Source organism: Artibeus jamaicensis, unplaced genomic scaffold (assembly GCF_021234435.1).
Source record: "Artibeus jamaicensis isolate MK-2021 breed Jamaican fruit bat unplaced genomic scaffold, CSHL_Jam_final contig_797, whole genome shotgun sequence".
In the NCBI taxonomy this organism is placed as follows: domain Eukaryota; kingdom Metazoa; phylum Chordata; class Mammalia; order Chiroptera; family Phyllostomidae; genus Artibeus; species Artibeus jamaicensis.
In genome coordinates this window covers 26,178,531-26,203,540 of record NW_026521977.1, presented here as the reverse complement: position 1 = coordinate 26,203,540, position 25,010 = coordinate 26,178,531, and the positions used below count along the sequence as shown (strand labels likewise).

At 41.8% G+C, this 25,010-nt stretch overlaps 1 protein-coding gene across 1 annotated transcript in view; it reads right to left on the bottom strand.

Moving 5' to 3' along the window:
* Positions 1-25,010, bottom strand: part of HSD17B12 (hydroxysteroid 17-beta dehydrogenase 12) — a 143,710-nt gene that overhangs the window by 80,287 nt on the left and 38,413 nt on the right. Inside the window, exons 2-3 of the mRNA XM_037166093.2 lie at positions 9,944-9,990; positions 6,034-6,109 (exon numbers count right to left, since the gene is read on the bottom strand). Coding sequence (XP_037021988.2) covers positions 6,034-6,109; positions 9,944-9,990 — 123 coding nt within the window. The remainder of the gene's footprint in view (positions 1-6,033; positions 6,110-9,943; positions 9,991-25,010) is intronic.

The window sequence follows — 25,010 nt, the reverse complement described above, 5'->3', positions numbered from 1 at the left end:
CCCACCGCTGGCAAAACATTTAGTTCCCTACTAAATTGCCTATAATCCCCTTAATTTTTTTCCTGAAGAACCCTGACAGATGAGTAGGCCGTCCCCTGGACTCACAAGGCATTGCCCCTAAAGGTACAGAATTCCCAAGTCTGCACAAAGACAGTGGACAATCAGAGGGGGAGAAGAGCAAGAAGTCCCCTATTTTCTGCAGGGAGCACATGGTTTCCTTTTCAATCTCCTCCTTTCTTCTTTCAGTAAGATAAGGAAGAAGGAGGAATGAGTTTAACCCACTGGAGTGAGTTAAGTTGCTGGACCAGAGGACACAAGGTGGCCTTAGTTAAACTGACTTCCTAGGCCTGTCACCTGACTGAACTCTGACTGGTACAGAAAACGGGATCCCCAAGATTGACTTCAGAGGACTTTTGTATTGCTCTGACTGGGGTCCATGATGCAGTAGCATCACCATTAATCAAACGAATGCTGGTTGCTGGTTATATGAATTATCTACTGAAAAAGTCAGTGTCTTAAGCGACGGCGGCTACGTTTGGGTTTGGCGGAAACAAGCACAGAGTGTGGTATGGCAGGGCTTCTTCTCCACGCACGGGAGCACCTACCAAAAGAAAACAGTAAGCTAGGGCCTGTAAACTTTCAGCTCATCTTTATGATCAGAGAAACAGAGTTTCTATGGCAGCCCTAACAAAAACTTTCTTGTCTAAAGTGACAGGGCTCACCTCACTACCATCAGATTTAACTGTGCCCGTTGCAGAATTGCCAGGCCAGCTGAATTCCACCCTGTTTCAAGTAGGAAAGTAAAGTGTAGAATGAGAGAGAGTGAGACCCACAGGCTTAGGGCAGGGATGTCTGGGGGGACGCAGCTGAAGCCAAGAATCCCAAACCCCCAAGCTACTCCGAGCCGCCCTTGCCAGTGGAATTGAAATAGCCTGCCCTCCTGTGCCTACAGGGATCAGCTTTCCTGCCTTCAAGTCCTGCAACCTCACCATAACGCCAAGGGTGGTTTTCTTGCAAGAGAGTTCCACTTCTTCTCAAGACCCAACTGGAGTATCCCTTACTGCCACACATTACAGGCTTGTTATCACAGCATCCTCCAGGAAAAAATGAAAGCCGGAGCCACAAAGGTAATAAGTAACTTACACACAAAAATAATTGCAAAATTTTGCTCTTTCGCATTGGTAGACACCTAGGACATCTGTGTGAGAATGGATTCTGAGTATCAGACCAAGGAAAAAAGAATATTACACCAGATTGGGCCATTTTTCAAACGAGTCACTTACAGAGATTTAAGATTTAATAGTTAGCTTGCCTATGAGTTAACTTGGTTGGCTGACTAAAACTTGGACTTGATAAGAGCCTACATTTAATAGATCTGAGAGGTCAGAACCTGCCTCGCATAATGTGAAGGCAGGGATCCAAGAGCTGAAGGAACAGGACTGTTAGAGGGGATTTGTCACAGGTAACTTTGCACACACAACCCCTCTACCACTATACTTCAGGGGGCACAGGGGACAGTCCCTCCACCGGGCTCCGGCTTTGTAACTAGAGTACAACTAGATGGGCAAGACGCGTTAGCCTGGCCCTTCAACACCTTGCCATTCAAAAAATTCGTCATGTTGCTACAGAATAAGAACCTCTCCATTTTTTCTCCCTACCTTCTTCACCTCCTTCAGGATACCCACTACAAACGGCAATTACTTATTTGTCTGTTGTGCTTTTTTGGTTTTGGGATCTATTTCTTCTGTCTGTCTCCTCCACTGGTCCACGACTCCCCGGAGGGTGAGGACTGCATCTGTCTCGTTCAGCTCTGCACCCTGGCTGCCCAGCTTGGCACCTGGTACACAGGCGTTCCACAGAGATGCGTTGAAAGCGTAAATAGAGTTAGTCTGTCTTTGTCAACATCACATTCTGGTACTTTCTTCTCCTGGAAGAGATACCTTCAGGGAAACATAACCCTTCCAAAGAGATGGTTTGCACCTGAGTGGAAAACTTGAAGTTTATAAATCTCTGTGTATGTCCTCAGCTGATGTCACCTCTTCTGTTAAATTTCTATTATTCACAGAAAAAAAATATTTTCCAAAACTTTCCATAAGTAAAAGGAAACTTTCCTTAAAATAAAGGTCAATTCAGTGCTTTCACCACCTGCTCCATCATGAAAATGCTTGAACAGAACCCTGTCCCAACCCAGGGTCACATTTCTGTCCACATCTATGCGTCGCTTCCCACCACAAGTTAACCAGATTCTCGAATATTCTCACAGTGTATCTTCTGACTCACTGGGCAATTTTTATACAGCTGGAGCACTTGTTGAAGGAGTGGCATGAGGCAGCTTTTCTGGCTTCTGTATCAAGCAGATGGCAAATTCATTCATACCATAGCATTTCAAAACAACGTTTTATTTAACGAAAAGCTTCTATTTTCTGCATGTGAACCTTTACTTTTGGCAACTAGTAGATGCTTTCATTAACAGACAATTTTACATGTGCATACACACAGCACATGTCATCACTGTGAGAGTCACACGCACTACAAGTACTGAAGAAAGAAAGAGTACTGAGACCCAGGTGGTGTGCTCAGTTCAGCGACACCGAACTGACTATACTGCTACACACTCGCTCGTTAGTGTCACAGCTTAATTCAAATTCACACCTCAGCAGAACCACAAAATACTGTTGTCTTGGACCTTCAGGGCGGCATTTACATAGTCAAACCGTGAAAGTTAAAATCCTTAAATGCCAGCGATTTCCTGTATACCTTTATACCACATGCTCACCTTTGTAAAGATCTGTGCTCTCAGCAGGGTTAAAAATAATTTAGCAAACTTATTACTAGTTATCTATAAAGATCATTTTCACACAAAAACTAAGTGCATCTATGTACAATTTGTCCAGTAGGATGAGCTATGCTCTGGAAAAAAAATAACAAAAACATTCCTTACCTCACAAGGTAAGGAATGTCTGCTACCTCACAAGGATGCTCGAAAGATCAAGGGCAATAACAAATGGGATGGAATAAATAATAAAGCATTATATAAATGTTAGTAGTAGGTGGTAATGTTAATAAAAATACAGTGCATTGTATGTCTTAGACTTAGAGAACTTGATAGTCAATTATGTCTCAGTAAATGTGGGGGGAAATAAGCATCCAAAACAGTAGAAATCCCCTCTTCTCCAAGAATTGGGGGAGTTTGTTAGTTGGCTACTTAGAGAAATCAGTTAAAGCAAGGAATCCTACAAAACAATAAATACATATTAAAAGCATTTTATTTTCATTTAAACCATGTATGGAACTGGAGAGCCTTATGCTAAGTGAAATAAGTCAGGCGGTGAAAGACGAACACCATATGATCTCACATATAAGTGGAACCTAATCAACAACACAAACAGGCAAGCAAACTAGAACCAGAAACACTGAAATTAGAAACAATCTGACAGTAACCAGAGGGGAGGAAGGAGGGGAAAATGGAGGGCAAGGGGGGAAGGGTTTTCAGGAACAACTATAAAGGACACTGGACAAAACGGGGGGGGGGGGGGGGGGGGGGGGGGGGGAGGGAGGTTGGAAGCAGGGGAGGGAGATGGGGATGGCTGGAGTTGTGGGGAATGCAGACAGCTGTACTTGAACAATAAAATAAAATAAACAAATAAATAAACCATGCATAAGTACAATCCACTGATCCTCTGGGTGGAGGTGGGGGGCCCAGGCCTTCTCGTGAGTTTGGATCTGCAGACAGGGAGCCCGTCTTCCTTGCATGAATCACACTCACGATGCATCAGCTACTATATGGCAGCTCCAGCTGTTTGGAAATGCAGCAAAAGCTTTAACACAAAAGAAATAACCGGAGAGCAAATGTCTTCTCGCTTTTTACAATTTTTTCCAATACCTTACACTTGTCTTGTTAGCCCCTAATTCCACAGCCAATTTCCAAAAGAACTGACTTTTCTTACTTTTTTTTCAGAGAATTCAACTTAGTTTTTATAGAAAGAACTCTTCTTTTTAGACCAAGATGCATCAGTTTGCAGAATAAGCGAGTTGGAGAACAAACACAACTGACTCTCAATGAGAAAGTCATTTGACTTGCAGGTGTCCAAGTGCACGGGCATCACTGTGACAAGCCTGCCAGCCACAGTCCCCATCCTGGGAATGTCAGCAAGTTTCACCAAGGGGATGGACAGCACTGGTGTATCCATCCGGTTGTGATTTAGATGTCACTTCAAAAGGTCTTTGCCATAATGTAACAGGAAGCAGCCAAGAGGGGGGTCCAGAAAATAATTTGGAATGGGGTCCAGAGCTCAGGGTGTCCAAGAAATACTAAGATGTGTTCCGCCCCCCCCCCCCCAAGGGGAAGGCACAAATGGAGCCAGGGCCATTGAGAGCTGTTTTGCATAGCAAGTTTTGCAGCTAACCTCTAGAATGGTCATTTAACATATCTATAACTTTTAACTGGTTTCATAGATATGTTAAATAGCTGTGGCCATGGTTTGAGCCAGGGAGAAGGGAGTGGCTTCAACCCAGGATGTAACTAGGGGCTGGTCCCCTGAGTCACAGCACCTGCGTGGGAGCTTGGAGAAGACTGGCTCCAGGCCATGGGGCCATATCTGCCCAGACTAATGATGGCAGCCCAGTAAAGCTGGGAGGATACGGGACTCCTGGCTAACTGATTGTAGGAGGAGTTGGAAATGAGGCCGCAAAGGAGGATGGGTGCGGAGATTTAAACTGAGATGCGGCAGCCATTGAAAAAGAGAGTCACAGGGTCTCAGCAAAGTAAAGGACCCCCTCTTGGTGAGGTGAAAGGAGAGAGCCAAGAGGGGAGAGAGCCACGTGGTCTCAGCTGAGTTAAGACCCCCTCCTGCCGAGGTGAAGGGGGGGGGGTGGGGGAACCATGTGGTTTTGGCCAGAGCGCAGACCCCTGCAGCCAGATGAAAGGGAGAGCTACGCGGTTTCAGCAGAGTAAGGACCCCTTCTTGGTGAGATAAAAGAGGAAGCCACGTGGTTTCGGCAGAGTGCGGACCCTCTCTTTCCCAGGTGAAAGAGAAAACCAAACAGCCTTGCCAGAATGGAGATCCCTCCAGCCAGGTGAAGAAGAAAGACACATGCTTTTGGTGGAGTGTGGACCCCTGCAGCTTTGGTAGAAGAGGCCCACGTGGCTTTGGGTGCCCTCTTTGGCCGCGTGGCCTGGAAAGCAGGAGAGACTTTGACTGGAACTGGGTACAAAGAACTCTTGCCAGTGGACCGTGAGAGGGTGCCACATGACTTTTGGATTAACTAGAGAGAGATCCTGCCTGCACGGTGACACAGCTAACGGTGCCAGTAGCCTGAAAAACAGACGTGTGTTCCTTTCCTGATATATGGTATCCAGAGTTGGGACAATGGGAGAAGAGAGAGCTGTGTGGGTGTAGGTGTATACCCTAAAGGACTTTGATATTTTAGTGGAGGCATTAGGCCTAAATAGCATTAAATAAACATTTTGTTTCCTTTTCACAAATCTCTGGCATTGAGAGATGTCTTTCCAACTGGCGGTGGACAGAAGAACCCAGTAGATATTAGTATTCTGTCCTTGGGAGGGACCCCTGTTCTGTAGCAGTTTTTGGCATCCCTAGGTGGGCCAAATATTGCCCCCCCATCAGACCTGTTGTTCTGTAACAATAATATAATTCTGGTCTCAAGTCCAGCTAACTGAAGAAAGTTCAAAACAGTTTCCCTGTCACATGTCTATCTGCTACCTTTGTATTTTCCTCAATCATAGGATGCATACTTTGGAGACTATAAATCAAAGAGTGAAAAAAAAACACAAGAATACTTGTGAAGCAACAGGAAATGTATAAGTAGACCAAACATGATAAAATAATCAGAGAGTTTGACTTCAAACAAATGAGTCAGTACAATACATTTTAAGCAAATTGCAATAGCCCTCTATTCATCTGAAAAAACCCGATGATCCACGTTTACAAGAGCTTGTTAATGGAATAAAAAAGAAGCTCTGGTGTTCATCTTCGAATCACGAGGGGAGGGGACGGCACTGCGGGAACTTACTTATTTCACTGGCCACCTGCTGCAGCTTGTCCTGTGACCTGCTGATAAGGACAATCTTCATCCCACGCTTTGCTAACTGAAACAGGAAAAGAGACACCAGACAACGGAATCACACCCAGGCATAAAAAATAAGAAAATAAACCCAAGTGGAACGAATGGGCAAAGTGAAGACTTTACAAGAGGATTCTCCGAAGGGTTAACTTTATCGATCAAGCTAGTATATAAATGTCAAAGGGTTTTAGAAGAAATAAAATGGTTACTTTTCATTTTGCATCCATCTAGACAGTTTGAGTTTTTCAAACCATAATTATCTATTACTTCTATAATTTAAAAATTAACTTTAAAGTAGTTTTTATTCGGATTGTCCATGAAGACTGGAGGAACAGCAAAGAAAACCATCGTCAGGATGTTAGCAATTCTTAAAAGCAGAGTCGATCTTAAACTTTTTACTAAGCGTTATACTTTATGGACAACAAAGGCAAACTAAGAGAGTTAATTGCACAAATTAATAATTTCCTGAGGAGCACCTTCTATGTACTTACCTGGCACTGTCTAAGTGCTGCACAGAATGAGTAAGATTGACAGGAATGTGATTTCTACTCCAGAGACACATAAATTTAGGGGCAAAGGAAAAACACTAATCTACACACAAGCTTTTAGTGAACTATTCCAGACAGTATATAAATGAGCAATAAATTAGCTGCTGTGAACCATTAGCAATTTACTAAACTAATATTCCAGTCTTAAATCCTAAAGTTCGTTTTTATTAAGTGAAAAATGGTATTGCAACTGAGAAGATATAAAACTTTTATTTATTTACTTTGTAGAGGGGAAGGGAGGGAGAAAGGGAGGGAGAGAAGGGAACATCTATGTGTGAGAGACACAACAACCAGTTGCCTCTTGCGCACCCGGGCCCGGGGATCTTGCCTGCAACCCAGGCATGTGTCCAGACCCACGGAGAGCCAGCAACCTGTCCCTTTTCGGAATGATGTACAACATGCTGAGCCACACCAGTCAGGGCTACACCACTTTTTCAAAAAATAAAAATAACAAAGGTTGGCAAAAATTTGTTAAATTACTCTGCTGTAAAACCACTAAAGAATCCATGAGTCCACACTGATAGGTTTTTGGTCTGTTTCTTTTTTTAATTAGAAGGGGAAGAAGGACAAAGTAGAGCTTTTATTTTAAAAAAAAAAAAAAACAGCATTTAATAAATGGTGAAGGGAAGATATCATTACAGAATCACCATTTTAAAAACACCATGGTAATAACTAATTTAGGAAAAAAATTGTCAATGGGTGTTAGAACCACTGGATGAAAAATTATTGGTAAATGGTGTATTCACAGTCCTAAAGAACCATCCCACATAGTCCTTATTGATTACAAAGGGGAAAGGTCCCTTTATAATGGAGAATTATGGTGGGTAGCATTGTCACAAATGATTTATCTTAATATAGTCAATCATGAAACAAGTGGACTCCTTGTGCCTTCTGATAAGATAAAGTCAGGGCACAAAAGCACCGGTTTAACCTGAATCTAATCACGAGGAAGTAATCAGACAAATCCAAATGGAGAAACCTTTCACAAAACAATGGGCCTGGGTGTTTCAAAAAGGCCACTGTTGTGCATGCACATACACAAAGGCTAAGGAACTCTTCCAGTCAAGAGACTTGTCACCTAAACTCAATATATTAATTAATCTCTAACTGGATGTGGAACCACCTCTAAAAGAGCTATAAGAAAGGTTTTGGGGACAACTGGGAAATCTGCATACGGGCTGTATGTTACATAAATAACATTGTATCGAGTTAAACTTCATGTGTATGGTCACTGCATAAGGGCGAACGTTCTAGGTCTTAGAAGGTTCAGACTGAAATATTTAGGGATGGATTGTCATGGTGTCTATAACATACAAACAGCCCAGCTAAATGATCATTACAATAAAGTTAAATGTGGCAAATGCTAATAACTGGTGAATCCTGGTGAAGGGTATGTGGGTGTTCATGATATGCTTCTTGCAACTTTTCTATAGTTTCAATATCCAATGCAAAAAACTGGGAAAACAAAGGAGGATTTTTTAAAAAGAAACGTTTGGGAATGACAAGAGAGAGATCCCGCGGATCTTCGTCGTAACTGGGCAGTCTCGCAGGAGGAGGGTGCGTCCGCGGAACCGGAAGGCAGGGAAGCGCGCCTGCAGAGCGCGGCCAAGGTTCCTTCTTTGTGTGATGGTCTTCAAACTACCGTGGTTTCCTGCGCTATCATCACAGTACCAATACCTTGAATCTTTTGCCTGCGCCTGCCAATACCTTTCCATCAATCACAGTCCTTCTTGTGAAAATGATACCTTAAAACGATGGCCTGGAAATATAACCTACATGATAATAGATCCACCTTTTGGAAAACAGTTCAAAACTGAGGTCTGCCCAATACACGCAAAAGAAGGAAAATGCGACTGACTTCTTACATAATATACTCCAAGTACAGCATACATACCATAAACTCAAAATGGGTTAAAGACTTTAATGTAAGGCCCCCCCAAATAAAACTCTGAGAAGACAACATAGGCAGTAAACTCTGACAATTCTCTTAGTAACATTTTTTCTGATATATCTACTCAGGCAAGGGAAACATAGGGAAAAATAAACAAATGGGTGTATATAAAACTGAAAAGTTTTTATATCAGCAAAAGGACAACATACTGAATGGAAGAAGATATCTGTGAGCAATACATCTGATGAGAGGTTAATACCCCAAATTTATAGAGCTCATATAACTAACACAGACAAAAATCCAATTAAAAAAATGGGCAGAGAACATGAACAGACACTTCTCCAAAGAGGACATACAAATGGACAATAAACATGAAAAGATGCTCAACATCACTAATCATCAGAGAGATGCAATTTAATACCAAATGAGATACTACTTCACACCTGCCAGAATGGCCATCATCCTTGTATCAATAAACAAGAACCCTGGTGCACTGTGGGTGGGAATGCAGATCGGTGCAGCTACTGTGGAAAGCAGTATGGAGTTTCCTCAAACAAAACAGAACTACCATACGATCCAGCAAGTCCATTTCTGGGTACATATCTGAAGAAATCCAAAACACTAATTCAAAAGATATATGTACACCCATGTTCACTACAGTGTAATATTTACAACAGTCAAGAATGGAAGCAATCCAAGTGCCCATCAATATACCAGTGGATAAAGAAGATGTGGTAATATTAATATATACAATGAAATAGTACTCAGGCATTAAAAAAAAAAGATTGAAATCTTACCATTTGCAACAACATGGATGGGCCTAGAGGGTATTACGCTAAGTATAGTAAGTCTGACAGAGAACAACAAATAACATATAATTTTACTTATTGTGGAACCCCAAAAATAAAATACATGAACAAACAAAACAGAAACACACTCTTAGGGCCTGGATTTTTAGAACAAACAAAACAGAAACACACTCTTAAGGCCTGTAGCTACTCTTAGATACAGAGAACAGACTGAGGGTTGCCAGGCGGGAGGGGGGTTAAGGGGCTGGGTGAAAAAGGTGAAGGGATTCAGAAGTATAGATGGGTAGTTACAGAACAGTCTCAGGGATGTAAAGTACAGCAAAGGGATTAGAGTCAATGATATTTTATTAATGATGTATGGTGTCAGGTGGGTACTGGAATTATCAGAAGAATCACTTCATAAATTATATGATTATATACCTGAAACTAATATAAAATAATTTTAAATGTCAACTGTAACTGAAAAATAAAATTAAAAAATAGAAACCAAAGACTGTTCATACTTACACAATATAAAATAAAATTACACTACAATTTTACAGCTCTAGCTTACCAGGGTAGAAAGTTTTACACTCATTTTGTATTAAAGAAAGGTCTTGAAAATGACCTACCTGTTCTGCATATGATTTTCCAATCCCGTCAGTCCCACCTGTGACAACTGAGAAAAAGAGAGAAAGTAAGTTTAATTTAAGAATTAAAATGAAGAACTGATCATACATAGGAGCCAACAATTAGACAAACAAGGACCTGTGTAATATTTGGATGCAAACTTGAACCATCTGAAGAAATAAATGCCAGGGCTTCAAATTTAAAGCTGAAAACCCAGCACGACGGCTAAAATTGAAAAGGATGGTAATACCAAGTGCTGGCAAGGATATGAGCAGCTGGGACTCTCATACCCTGCTGGTGGCACTGCATCTCCAATGTGCAATCATTCCAGAAAAACTGTTTGGCATTATGTCCAGAATTAAACATACATCCACCCTATGACCTAGCAATTTCCAAGATATAAGAATGGCCATGGTAGCTTTATTCGTGCATAGTAGGTAGACATGCCCGAATATTAAGCTACAGGAGAATAAGTACTGATAAACTGAAATATATTCATACAATGTAATATTAAATAGCAATAAAAAAGAACCAGTTGCTGATATATTCAAAACATGAGCAAATCTCTCAGACGTTATGTTGAATGAAAAAAGCCTGACATAAAAGTTTACAAGTTGTTATGATGCCATTTACGAAGGTAAACAACAACAACAAAAAGGCAAAACTAGCCTGTGATGACAGAACTCAGAATATTGGTTACCTTTGGGGAAGGGGATAGAGGACAGAGAAAGGCATTAAAGGGAAACTTCAGGGTACAGGAAATATTCTCTGTCCTGATGTGCGTGTGTGTACAAACATTCATTGAAGTTGTATATACTTAAGTACACACTTACGGTATCGTTATACTTCAATAAATTAATTCTTAAAAGTTATAGGTAGTTTTAAAACTGAATAACATCTATTCCTCCTCTGCAAAAGCACAGTCCTCTTCAAAGCTCAAAACACTCAGGCAGCAGAAACATTCGATCATTATAATGGCTCAGGCTACACCACGGCACCTCATCTCTGAAACAGGGAATCGTGTTTGTTACAAATTCAGAGCACGGCTGTCTGCTCCAAAAGGTTAAGGGAGGCTCCCTGAACTCCTCTATGAGTTTCTCCGAACTATTTACAGATTGTGGAAAATAAGTCATGATGTAAAGTAGGATTTTCTTGTACTTGTCCTGAAACTGCTATCTATCCATCTACCTACCTACCTGTGTCTATTCATCTATTTAATCTCTGTCCCTCTTTTTCCTCCACCTCTCCTTTTCCTCCCCCACTCTGTCCCCTCCTTATCTGCTGAAGATATTGGACCATATGTTTATACTTTCCCAGCCTGGCATTTGCTGACTGCATTCCCCTCATGTCACTTAACAAGTGTATCAGTCCCCTGGTGGTTGTCTATAGATACTTAATCAAATTCAGGTTTGATTTTTGATAAGAACCCTTTATAAGTAATTGCGTATTTCATAACTGCATATTTACTAACCATGAAACATATTTCCAGTTATCTTTCTTTTGCTTTATTAGCAGTCATTGATGGCATATTATTTCATTAGAAATTGCAAAGTGGTGGTATTTAATATTTAAATTCTACCAGTCCATCCTCACTTATTAGCTAGAATATTTCCATCGAGAAATGACTGGTTATTAGTTATCTGGTACCAGTAATACAAAGTTTACATGGGAACGCAGGATAAATGTTTGGGTTTTTTCTCCTTTGTCTACCAGTTTTCGAAATAAATTGGTTCCCTAGCACCTTCTGAAGGTGGTAGCCCATGTGTTTTTATCATCGTGGTTTTCTTTATAAGAAACATTATTAATTTATGGATTGAAACATTTATGTTAGAACCCATATAAAATTAAGCTTTAGGACTTCCGCCAAGATGGAGGCATAGGTGGACCCACCTTGCTTCCGTGCACAACCAAATCTAAGAACAACTATTTTTAACAACGATAAACACAACCAGACCACACAGAAAATTGACAATACGGAGTCTGAAAAAAGGACAAAATGCTCGGCTAAACTGGTAAGGGGGGCAAAGCCAGCAGCAGAGCCAGTTGACCAAAAAGATCCCTGACCTGGTGGTGCGCAAGCAGCCGAAGGCACGGATCCTGGGGCTAGCTACGGGAGCACACAGGGAAGAGGCGCAGCTGGCCGTCTGCAGTAGGTCGCGCATCTGCGTGCAGATAGACCAGTGAAGAGGCGAGCATTGAGACCACACGGCACGGGGCAGCAGGCTCCCACAATTCTGCTCGGATAAACAGGCCGGGGCGAGTGGTGGGACGGGACAAACTGGGGACAAACTGGGCTAGCGGAGAGGACCGCCATTGCTCCCTCTCTGACCACGCCCCCACACACAGCGTCACAAACCAGCGACCTGGGTGACCCCGCCCTGGTAAACAACTAAGGCTTCGCTCCTCTTACCAGCGCGAACAGACCTAAATGGCTCAAGAACAACTCAGAGCCCCAGAGCCAATAAATCTAAGCGATGAAGAAACAGCCAAACTTTCAGATGCACAGTTAAAAACACTGGTTATCAGGATCCTCACAGAACTGGTTGATTTTAGTCACAAACTAGAGAAACATATGAAAGCTAAACTAATTGAAATGAATGGTAATGCAAAGGAAACCAATAGTAATGGAAAGGAGATTGGGACTCAAATCAATGGAGTGGACCAGAAGGAAGAAAAAAATGATCAAACAGAAAAGAATGAAGAAACAAGAATTCAAAAAAATGAGGAGAGGCTTAGGAATCTCCAGGACATCTTTAAACGTTCCAACATTCAAATTATAGGGGTACCAGAAGGGGAAGAGTCACAAGTGGAAACCTTATTTGAACAAATAATAAAAGAAAACTTCCCCATTCTGGCAGAGGAAATAGACTTCCAGGAAATCCAGGAAGCTCAGAGAGTCCCAAAGAAGTTGGACCCAACAAGGAACACACCAAGGCACATCATCATTACATTAGCCAAGATTAAAATGAAGGAGAGAATCCTAGAAGCAGCAAGAGATAAGGGGACAGTCACCTACAAAGGAGTTCCCATCAGACTGTCAGCAGGATTTCTCAAAAGAGACCTTACAGGCAAGAAGGGGCTGGAAAGAGGTATTCCAAGTCATGAAAACCAAAGACCTACAACCAAGATTGCTCTATCCAGCAAAGAGGCTTTCATTTAGAATGGAAGGACAGATAAAGTGCTTCTCAGATAAGACCAAATTCAAGGAGTTCATCATCACCAAGCCCTCATTATATGAAATATTAAAGGGACTTACCTAAGAAAAATATAAAAAAGTTGAACAGTGAAAGGACAGCAAACTCATAGTTATTAACAACCACACCTAAAACAAAAGCAAATTAAGAGGACAGCTGGATCAGGAGTGAATCATAGAAATGAAGATCATGTGGAGGATTAGCAACAGGGGAGTGGGAGAAGGAGAAGGGGGGAGAAGGTACAGAAAATAAGTAGCATAGACAGTAGATAGAAAACAGGTAGGGGGGAGGGTAAGAATAGTAGGGGAAATAAAGAATCTAAAGAATTTGAGACACGTGTTCATGAACTAAAGGGGGAAATGGTGGGGGAGGGGCATGCAGGGTGGAGGGGAATGGGGGGGAATAGAACAAATGTAATGGCATAATCAATAAAAAAGTTAAAAAAATAATAATAAAAAATTAAGCTTTAAATGAAAGTTCCTCCAACCTCAAGATCAATTCAGTTGCACCTTTCTGTAACTTTTCATCTCCTGAGTATTTTGTAGGAGCCGAGTAGTATATGAAAACCCAAATATACTACATTCCTGTTACTGATTCACTAATGTTTCACACATGAAGGATAAACATTTTCTGGAAAATTGGAAATGTTTCCAATTTTCTCCTCCTTCTACCTGCGGTAACCTTTTTGCTCTCTGCAAGATCCCCAGAATCCCCCCTCTCCCCTTCCTTCAAAGCCTGTTCAAGCCCCACCAACTCCAACTTACAGACCCCTTCCAACAAACGAAAGCCTCTCTCTTCCCTAAACTCCCACAGCTTTTTCCATGCACTTCTCTGTTGGCACCTATGACTCTACTTTGAGTTGTATTTCCTTATGTGTATCTGTCTTAATTCTTATTCCAGGCCTCCTGTTATGGGACAGGAAGAAGGTAGGTGCTCAGGAGACAGCTGCTGAGTGCACGAATGATGCTCAGCACTTAGTGTTACAGACTGCTAAACTCACAGCACCTAGACTTTCTCTGGACACCTGGCGTCTCCAACTTCCTCACGTTACAGGTACAGTTACTTCCACTCGCCTACCCCAGCTGCCACTCATCTCTCTGTTTACAGAGCCTTTCGTACCTAGATTATTTTGTTCATTCTCTACAACTGCAGAGCAAGCAAATCCTGTATGAATAGAGCAGTGAATTGATGGCAATATCAGATTTCTCGGATTAGGACCTTAAAAGTCCCTTAATAAGGAAATGCTCAAGAATTAAACTATAATAAAGTCATTCCAGCCCTGGCTGGTGTAGCTCAGTGGATTGAGCGCGGGCCTGCGAACCAGACAATCGCGGTTCGATTCCCAGTCAGGGCACATGCCAGGGTTGCAGGCAGGTTCCCTGCAGGCCAGTTCCCAGCAGGGGACGCACGAAAGGCAACCATACATTGATGTTTCTCTCCCTCTCTCCTTCCCTTCCCCTCTAAAGATAAATAAATAAAATCTTTAAAAAAAAAAAGTCATTCCATATAACGTATGCAGAATTTTTGGCTAGAATATACATATTTCAAAAGAATACAGATGACTGTAGTGTGTGCCTGTCTGTGTTCTTGAAGTCACACAGCAGGTAGCATGTTTGCAATAATATACAAATATAACCAAGTCACCTGCTAAACTTTAGGCAATTATAGAAGTGTATTAAGACATGTGGAATGAGGACAAGGATTGCCCAGCTTTTGCTTTTTAAAACATATTCTTTGTTTAAAGCTATATATCTGCCAACAGCAGTAGCAGAGATAGCTTGTTTTTGCACAGGAAAATCCTTTAAGTTCAATAATTTTTCATTTTAGTGTAATTCTCACTGTTAAGATGACACCGTATTGTCTGGGGAGCTGACTTTTCATTATTAACTTAGGGATCTAAACAAAACACGCCACTTTCAATCAAGAGTCTTCTGGGGTTGCTTCTGGGGTGCCGGGGAAAGACAGGAAAGAGTTCCCTAACTCTTTTTCTTTTTCCTGTTTATTCTTTTTCCTGTCAACCGCGTGCATGCACTGCCTTTCTAACAAAGAAGTCCTCTCCTTCTTCTGAAGAACTCTCCGTCTATTCCAGTTTCCTTAAATCAGTGTTTCCCGAGTCACTTAATGTTTTCTTAAAAACCGATTTTTTAATAAAATAGATAACGATTATTTGATTACTATTCACTTAATTATTTGATTAGTATAAAAGGCCACCCGTTTCAATTAATACAAGTAGTCCTACTGTAAAATATGCATGTGTGTAACCATTACATTTTGAAACCATTCATCAGTGCAGGACCCAAGGTCGTCTCTTGGTTTGCCTTTTGGGAAACACTGATGTAATCACAATGCACCGACCACCGCCTTGCAGTGGGAACCTAAGGGAACGAAGACCAGCTCCCAAACCATCCAGATTGGAAGTAGTGCCTGTTTTTTGTGATTTCTTAAAATGAAAAAAGTCAGCACTCACAGCTGCACGGACAGAAGAGGAAATGTGCAAACCCAACCCAAGGGACAGCCTCCGTGTGTTACCCGCACAACCAGGCCAGGGCCCACTGTCTTCCCAAGCAGCCATTCTCCCCTCCCTTCTTCACAGAAACCAGGGCCTGGAATAGACTCTACTTTCCAACTCCCCAGCGGCTAGGGACGGCCATGTGATTAAATTCTAGAACTAATACGCAAGCAGTCTTGCAAGGGACTTGGAGAAAGGCTGCTTAAGGCAAGCTGACTCGGGAGGGAGTGGTCCCTCTGTCTAGCCAACTCAAAAGCGGCGGCCGCAGCTCCCATGGTCTTGAGCAACGAAATAACCTGGACGGTAGAAGCCATGGGCTCAGATGAAGGCTCACAGGTTCCTGACGACTCAGTGGAATTACCACGCCACTTTTTAAAAGCAAATCATTTTGGTTTTTACTGCTTACCGTGGAGAATCAGACGTACACAAACATTCTAGTCTTCTTTAAAATAGGTGAAAAACTCCTGTATGGTTGAAGTCACTATAATAATAGACCCAGGAAAGCAAGAGAAAGTTGCCAGTAAACCATTAAAACACAATACTTGGTATTCATTATAAGAATAGTTGCTCAAGGCATTTCACTGATATTATCCAGTTAATTATCACAGCATCTTTAACACCCCAATCTAAGCTATCATCCCAACACACAAGGACTTGTGTGGCGAACCTTCCAGGCCCTCCTCACTCAATTCATGCTATACAGTTCAGAATCACCCTTCTGAAACACCATTTTTATGATCTCAGCCTCCTGTCAAGAAGTGACAATGCTTCCCCATTGCCAATTACATAAAACTTAAAGCTTCCCGCCATTCAATTCTCCCCCTTGCCAGCACCTGGGGCTACCATCATTCATCTCCCGCAAAAACTGCTGCAACCCCCTTCTAACTCATGCGTTCCCCTGCTCCCTCCCGTTCTTACTCCTCTCCAACTCATTCTCCACACTGCAGCCACAGCCACCACTCCAAAGGGAAAATCTGCCATCACTCCCTGCCTAAAACCAGTCCATGGCTCCCCACTTCCCTTATTCTTTACAAGGCCTTCCATGAACTGACCTAACTCCCATCAGCTTCCTACCACCACTCACTGCCCCGGTCATGCCGACCTTTTTCCAGTTCCTCTGAGCGAATATGCTCTCTCTTTCCAAATGCGGTTCCCTCCAGTCCCAGCTTCATTCCAGCCAGTGTCGCCCTCCCGTTCTTGAGCTCTTCAGTTAAGTATCCCCTCTCCCATTAAGCCTTTCTTAACCTCTAGATGAACAGGACCTCAAAACTCTCTGTCCCAATGTACTTCGTACTCCCTCTTAATTGCTATCATATAGGTTTCCATAAAGGTCTGAGTCACCACTGCTGACCTTAAAAAAAAAGCAGTTATTTTTACCAGCAAAGATGGGCTTATTCAAGAATAGTAGAGAATTGCAATTTGGGACAACCATACTACAGCAAAAACTTTCGGCAAGTACAGCAAAAACTTTAGGCAAGTCCAGCAAACACAGGAGAGGACAGTTATTTCATAGAGAAAAAGGAAGAAGCTGGTGGGGTGTTGAATGAAAGTCTGTGAGGGAAAGAGAGTTCAGGGTGATGGTGGCTTCTCATTGGCTCAGTTGCAAGGGTTCCCATTGGCTGGGCTTTGTGCTAGACAAGGAGAAAATCTTCCATGCACTGGAGTAACAGAGATACATCTTGTTGAAAATACAAGGTACATCTCCTCTCTTTGGGTCTGTAATTATCCATTCTTCCTGTTGGGGTGTGTAATTGAGGTAGCATAGCACGGCCTGACAGCTCCCCCTTCAAGGGGCCCCCTTCAAGGCCTTCTTACTCCATTTAAAATCAGGTTTCCTTTATTCATTTTCACACCGCAGTGCCTGGCAAAAGCAGATGATCAATAAGGTTTTGCTGGATGAATGAGTGAGTGAATGAATAAAAGGGGATTGTGAATGGAAAACTAGCCTCTTACGACACTACCCACTGCTTTATCCACTTTTTAAAAAAGAAATAATGCCCAAGCACCTACTGTACAAACCCAATATGCTCTTCAACCCCTCTCACCATCAAAAGTCAGTGATCTAAAATAAAATTTCAAGAAACTTAACAGAAAAGTTTCACTGTGTGATAAACCTATAGATACACATTTTCAAAGGATACTGAGGCTATTCTTGAAAAGAGAAGATTTTGAATGTTAAAGAAAACTACCTCACTCATAATGTTCCTGGGTGGATATGAAGTTAATCAACCCAGAGCAGTACTAGGGGAAGGGAGGATGAACCATCTTGGTTTCCTAAAGCGTGGCAGATTACCAAAGTACGACAGCTTCCGGTCCTTACTAAGATTTGCTTCTTCCATGAACACTTCAATATGTTCTCAGATTTCATTTTGCTATGAAGTAAGCAGATAAGGTAGCTTTCAGTAATACACAGGAAAAAAAGCTCCAGATATCGCCCATAACCAATAGCCTCAGGTATTACCCACAATCCTCTGGGTTGTGGGAGAACGTATGATAGCCAGGGGCAGAAATGAGATTGAGCAAAAAAGAAGGGGGAAGAGGAAATTAAAAAAGGCTTATGGTTTCATATATAAATATAACACCAGAACCCAAATTTGCAAGCCTTTGAGAAGATGGAAACTGACAACTAGAAAGAATCCCCCAACTTGGCATCCAACGCGTCTAGCTTGTTACGGATTATATAAAACACTGGCAACTGACCAGGCCCCAGCTTCCAGATTTTACATAGTCAACAAAAATACATTAGTTTGTGTAAGTTAAAAATATTCTACTCTTTTTGTCCTCAATTTGCTAGGAACAGATATTTTTAGTAAGTACCAAATCAACCTTATCAAAATCAAACATCAAAAATAGACTAGAGAAACACTGGAAGCAAACACGTTATTTTTAGCTCTTCTGTCTACCCACCAAATTCTGACTGCAGAGCCCATGCATAAGCGCTTAGTTATTCCTAGCAGGTTCCTTCTCCTGACTCTACCCCCACCACGCTGAACACCTGAATGCAGAAAACACTCGATTGATTAAAGATTAATACTGCAGCAAACCATGACAGCTGCCTTTCCTCTAGTGCTTTTGGGGGGCGGGGGGAACAGAAAATGACAGAGAGCTTGCATCAGTATTCCACTGGGGATCTATTACATGGAAAGAAATTGCTATTTCAATTCCCTTTTGTTACTAAAAATAGCAGTCTCGATTGATTCAAGCAAACAGGGAACAGGGCTTCGCAGTGCTGAATTTAGAAACCACTTAAGTCCCAAAGAGCAAACGCTAGTGTGGTCTAACCCACACCCGCTCACATCTAACAAAGAACAAAGAGAAGCATGCAGGCTGCAAGGTAATGAAACAGCACATTCCTGCATTCTTATTAAAGGTAATCAGTGACAGTGATGCAAAATAAGGAAAGACCACTATCACTTGTTCTTCTAATCATATTTTAATGAAAATAATTTTACAGGAAAACACAGACCAGGCATAAACCCAGATATGATGGGCATTTCCCACAACCTCATGGTATGGGAAAGCTACACGGTTTTTTTCCAGGCGCAGTATGTTACTATAGAGAGAAAATGCCCAGCATACAAATATGCTGACCCGTGAGAGAGGCCCTTCTCCCACGCAGGCCTCTCAGGTTCTCTAATCATCAGCCCTCTCGGCCTTCCCTCCACTTCTCTTGACCCAACCAAATATTGCAGAGAGTTACAGTATGCCACTTAAAAAAAATCAACAAAAAACAAAAGCAACAAAAAGCGAGACATAACAACATTCCAAAACAACCTTGTCCAAAACAACAAGGCTCAGAACAGAAAAAAGGAGGATGTTATGAAAAGCAGGATCCGCCAAAGGCAGCTAATCCTCTGGACTGACTTGTAATTCCTTCTAATAGCACTAAGCCCCCAAAATATCTTCTGCCTGCTTTTTTCGCTTTACTTGGTTAACTGAAAACCTTTCTAGAAGAGTCATTCACTTAGACCACATCCTCTCTGAGACTGCAAACCCCTGCCTAAGAACGACAAAGCAGGCAACCCTGTGCCCCGGTGGGATGTAGCGGGATCGAACAGCTATGCAGCTTTGTGTGGGTACACCCAGGGGTACACGTGTGACATGGAAGGGGCTTCGTGAGAGCAGGAATTCTGCCCGGGAGCAAAGAAGGCACGACTCCTGGATCGCAAGCCTGGTAAAACCATCATGGAAAGACGGTAGACTTTTGCTATTTTAGTACAAAGAGAGTATATGAAGTGGCTAAGCACATGGGCCCTAAAATGAGACCTGCAAGGTTCAAGTCCAGGTTCAAATGCCAACTGTGCCATCATCTATCAGGAACCAGTTAACCTCTCCTGTCCCTGCTTCTTCATTTATAAAGAGAAGACAATATTATTTGTCCCATAGAGTCAATGTAAAGATTCAATTAAAAAGTGTTAATAATAGTCCCCACCACACAGGATTGTTTAAGAATTAAATGGGACAATGTATATAATGTATTTAGCATGGACCTGGCACATAGTAAATGCTCAATAAATGTTAGCAATAGACAAGGAGTACTAGAAAGTGGAAGGGGGATAGAAAGAAAAAATTTTAAAGCAATTAAGATTAGATATGACACCAAAACTATAAGCAACAAAAAAAATAAGTTGGACTTCATCAAAACTATTTTTTTGATACATCCAAGGGCAATATCAAAAAAGTGAAAAGAAAACCCAAAGAATGGGAGAAAATATTTGAAAATAATATGGTAAAGGTCCCGTATCCAGAATATATAAAGAAGTTCTACAACTCAACAACAAAAGGACAACCCAAGGTTAAAATGGGCAAAGGATTTGCATAGATATTCATCTAAAGAAGTTCTGCAAATGGACGTAACCCACCATCTTCTTGGACTGCCAGCATCTGAATAAAGTGCCCATAAAGATTCTAAACGAAACAAACAGAAAAAGAAGCTATACAAATGGCCAACAGGCACGTGACAAAAATGGGCAACATCTTTAAGAAAATGAAAATCAAAACTACAATGACAAAACAGTTTGGCCATAATTTTTGAAAAACAAAAATGTTAGTAAAAGTGCAAATAAATTGGAATTCTTGTGCATTGTTGCTGGTGGGAATTTCAATGGTGCAGCCGCTGAGGAAAACAGTTTGGTGCTTCCCCAAAAAGATATACAAAGACCTAACAAGTCTATACACGCAGAAGAACTGAAAACAGGTATTCAGCCAGAAACCGGACCAGGAATGTTTGTGGCAATGCTCGAGCCAAAAGGTGGGAACAACCCAAATGCCATCAACTGCTGCACAGGTTCTTTTGGATGTGGTATCTCCACACAACGGAACGTTATCAGCCATGAGAAGGAATGAAGGACTGACACGCTACAAAGTGGAAGAACACTGTGTATGAATGAATACTACATTAAGTGAAAGCCATATGCAAAAGATCACAGGCTGTATGATCCCACGGGCGAAACATCTAGAACACGTCAATCAACATACGAAGATGAGTGGGCGCCAGGGCTAGGAAATGAGGCTTAAGGAGGGACTGCTTAGTAGGTACGGTGTTTGCTTTGGAGGCGATAAAAAAGGTCTTAGAACTAGACAGAAGTGATCACTGTAAACCACTGTGAATGTACTGAATTGTACAATTTAAAATGATTAACTGGGCCCCAGCTGGGGTGGCTCAGTAGACTGAGTGCCTGCCTGCGAACCAAAGGGTTGCTGTTTCGATTCCCAGTTGAGACACATGCCTGGATTGTGGGCTGGGTCTCCAGTGGGGAGCACGCAAGAAGCAACCACACATTGATGTTTCTCTCCCTTTCTTTCTCCCTCCCCTGCCCTCTGTCTAAAAATAAATAAATAAAAATCTTTTTGAAAAATAAAATAAAATGATTGTTAATTTCATGTAGAGAATTTTACCTCCATCTTTTTAATCTCTTTAAAAAACAATTAGCAAATATTAGTTTTTTTACCAAAAGCTAGATCAAGAAAGGAAAAGAAATTTCTATTTCTCTCGCTGTGTCATCCCTTAAATTCAGGAAGTAAAATTACAATCAGTAACATCATTCAATTTATACAACAGAATACGGAGGAACCTAAGTTTGGATTGTTCCTCTGAGTAGAACAGCACTTTCACATGTATCTAAATTTACTGCGTACCTAATGTGTGCCAAACACAGTAGTAAACATGCTGTTTTAATTTTCCCAACACTGTATTAGGTATAATTAGTAACTGCCCCAGTAACTATATGAGTTATACATAATAAGATCTTGTTACAGACTACAGGACTGGCTGGGGAAGCTGGACCCTTCCAGAGCGCAGGGAATTGTGGGACCAAAGATTTAAACGAGGGAAGAGCAGAGACTTGGCCCTTCTCCTTCCCCTCGCTTGCCCTGTTGGGGGCTGGTGCACTCGTGGACCAGCAGGCCCTGGAAACCACGTGGTCTGGCAGCAGCCCTGACCTGGGGCTCAGGCGTGGGAAGCAGCAGCGGTGACAGCATGGCTGGGCGAGCTACATCCTATGGCTGCAGCTGAAAGATGGCTGAAGATGGACTGCAACTGGGAACAAGCTGAGCCACTTGGATGGTCATGCTACAGCCACCAGCATTTCCCAAAGGACGGTATTTTAAATGGGAGAAAGAACTCCAAGTACAGCCTTGAACTAACCTGGCAAAGGGTGGTAGAGCTTTTCTTTCGATGTTTTAGAAAGGGATGAGTTCTGAGGCAGAAGCCTGCCATTCTTTCAAAATTGTGTAACTTATGAATAAAAGACTCCTTCCCTTTTCCACCAAACCTCTGTCTCTGGAATTTTGCCTGGAGGGTGACGACAGGCAGCAGACCCCACATTACTGTTGGGTAACGAAACCACCTTGTAGCAGTTAAGAGACTTGCCAATGGTCACATCACTTTAAATCTAATCGCCAGAAGATGAACCCACTACACAACAGAACACTAACTTATAAACTTGGAACTCTCTGTAACAGTCACGTTCAACAATAACGCATGGTGCCCCTACATACTGCAAGACATTCATGGCTCATTAATCTAATAATGCAGAATCCAACTTTAGTTTTCACTATTATTTAACCAGCCTCTTACCCCCAACCACTCTGTCCGGCGTTACACAAATATAACATGTCAGGAATCTGCTCCACGTTGTACCCAAGTCACTCATATTGAGAATGACATCTATGTCTTACTCCCCAACCCCATCAGCCATCTTTCAATAACCTGAACTTCTAAGCTTTACAGACCACAACACTTGTTAAGTCTGGCTTACTCTGTGGCCTCTTGCATGTAAACCCCCTCTATTAGTAGAGGCTAAAAGAATGGACACAAGTTCAAAACAACTGGAAGCAAAAAAAAAAAGAAGCAAAGGCAAAGTTCCCTGACTTGTTATCTAGCTGTTAATCAGAATGCTTAATTAGATTCTAAAATATGGCAAGGAAAAGGAGTTAATGGAAGACTTAGGAGAGTCTTATCTCTAATATGCAATGTAATTATGTATTTTCTTCTTAATGTGGAGTGGTTAACATTCAAATGAGACTCGTCCAGCCTATGCACTGTTTTATGGTCAACATAAACCATAACATTGCCTCTGCTCTTATATAAGAAATTCGCATCTTGTAAATGCCTATAGGTTTAAAGTTACTTCAATAAGTCCAAACTGGAACAGTCCTACAGCTCAAAATAAGAAACATCAGCTTTGACCAACCTTATGATTATACACATTTCACTGGTACAGTAATATCTATTCCCTTAGCTTATTAACAGTATGTACACGTACTAATAGGACAATAGTGCCTACTACATGAGTGTCCTTGAAATACATAACTCGAGCCTCGAAAAAATGAGAGCTGTGATGGGAGCTAATTGCTAATTCCAATAATTAATTTCTTTTGAATGGTCCAAATTTATAAACACCAAGGTAGATATATAGGGAGGGTCTGGTGTAGGTTATTTGGCTTGTCTCGATCTAAATCATCCAGTTGAAGCTTTTAACAATAATCTTCAGATAAGTGGTGGGTAAATTCCTCCCAAACAAAGAGACCTTGGATATCAGCCACTCCGAAAAGTCCCTCCCTACTGAGAAACTGTTCTGCTTTTGAGCCACTGGTTTAGGGCAGTAACACTACAATAAAGTCCTATTTTGACCCAGAGTTTCCTAGCGAATAATTTCTGTTTCTCCAAAGATTAAGCAGTGCTTCAGCCAAAGAGGCCTCACTACATTGCTAGGTACTTTACTACTAGGAGAAGTCAAGTTCATCTACTTGTCATGCCTCAGACAGGCCTGTTAAGATCTTCAAAATAGCTTCTCCAAAAGATAATTTCATAAACAATTAAGATATATACATATATCTTAAAGACTGACAAGTATCAACAACTAATGTAAGGAAAGAATAAAGAATGCTAATCTATTCTCTCTAGTTTTGGGGGTTTTTTTCCTCCTTAACTTATCCCTGAAGAGCAGGAACCATAGAAGCACAATCCCTTCCTGCCAGACGGCATCTGGCTGTATCCTCTTTCGACTTTTTAGGAAAACCCAAGACTGCCAATGAAATTATGCTAAACGACTCAACAAATATCACACTTTTCAAAATGAACATTCAACAAGATCTATTTCCAACTGAACCTTTTCAATGGTGCTCCCCATAATCCAGCACCATCCTTCTTGGTTGCCAAGATTACAGTCCACCTAAAAGACTGGTGAGTTGACTGACTAGCAGTCGGGAAGCCTATGTTCTAGGCCTGGGTCTGCTAATGAACCTGGACCAGTAATGAACATTTCTGAGCCTGACTTTCAGCATTTTTTTTTACAGATTTTTAAAAAATCCTCACCCAAGGACATGCTTATTGATTTTTATAGAGAAGGCAGGGGGTGGAGGGAGAGGGGAGAGAAACATCAATGGGCAAGGGAAACACTGATGGGTTGCCTGCCTCTGGCACATGCCATGACCAGGGACCAAACCTGCAACCCAGGAATGTGCGTTAGTTATGTGTTCTGATCCAGGATCGAATTAGCACTGCTTCAGTTTACAGGATGATGCTCCAACTAACTGAGCTACACCAGACAGGGCTTTTCAGCATCTTTTTTAAAAAAAGATTTTATTTATTTTTAGAGGGAAAGGGAGAGAGAAAGAGGGGAGAGAGACATCATGTGAGAGAAAAACATTGCCCAGTTACCTCTCACACATACCCCGACGGGGGACTGAACCCACAGTACAGTCATGTGACCGGGAATCAGACTGGTGACCTCCCGCCTTGCAGAACAATACCTAACCAACCAGTCAGAGGAGCTTCTCGGCCTTTTGAAGTGTAGTCACATATTAAAGGTATGGCCCAGACTCTATGATTCCATGACTTGGATGAATATAAAGTCATAGCAA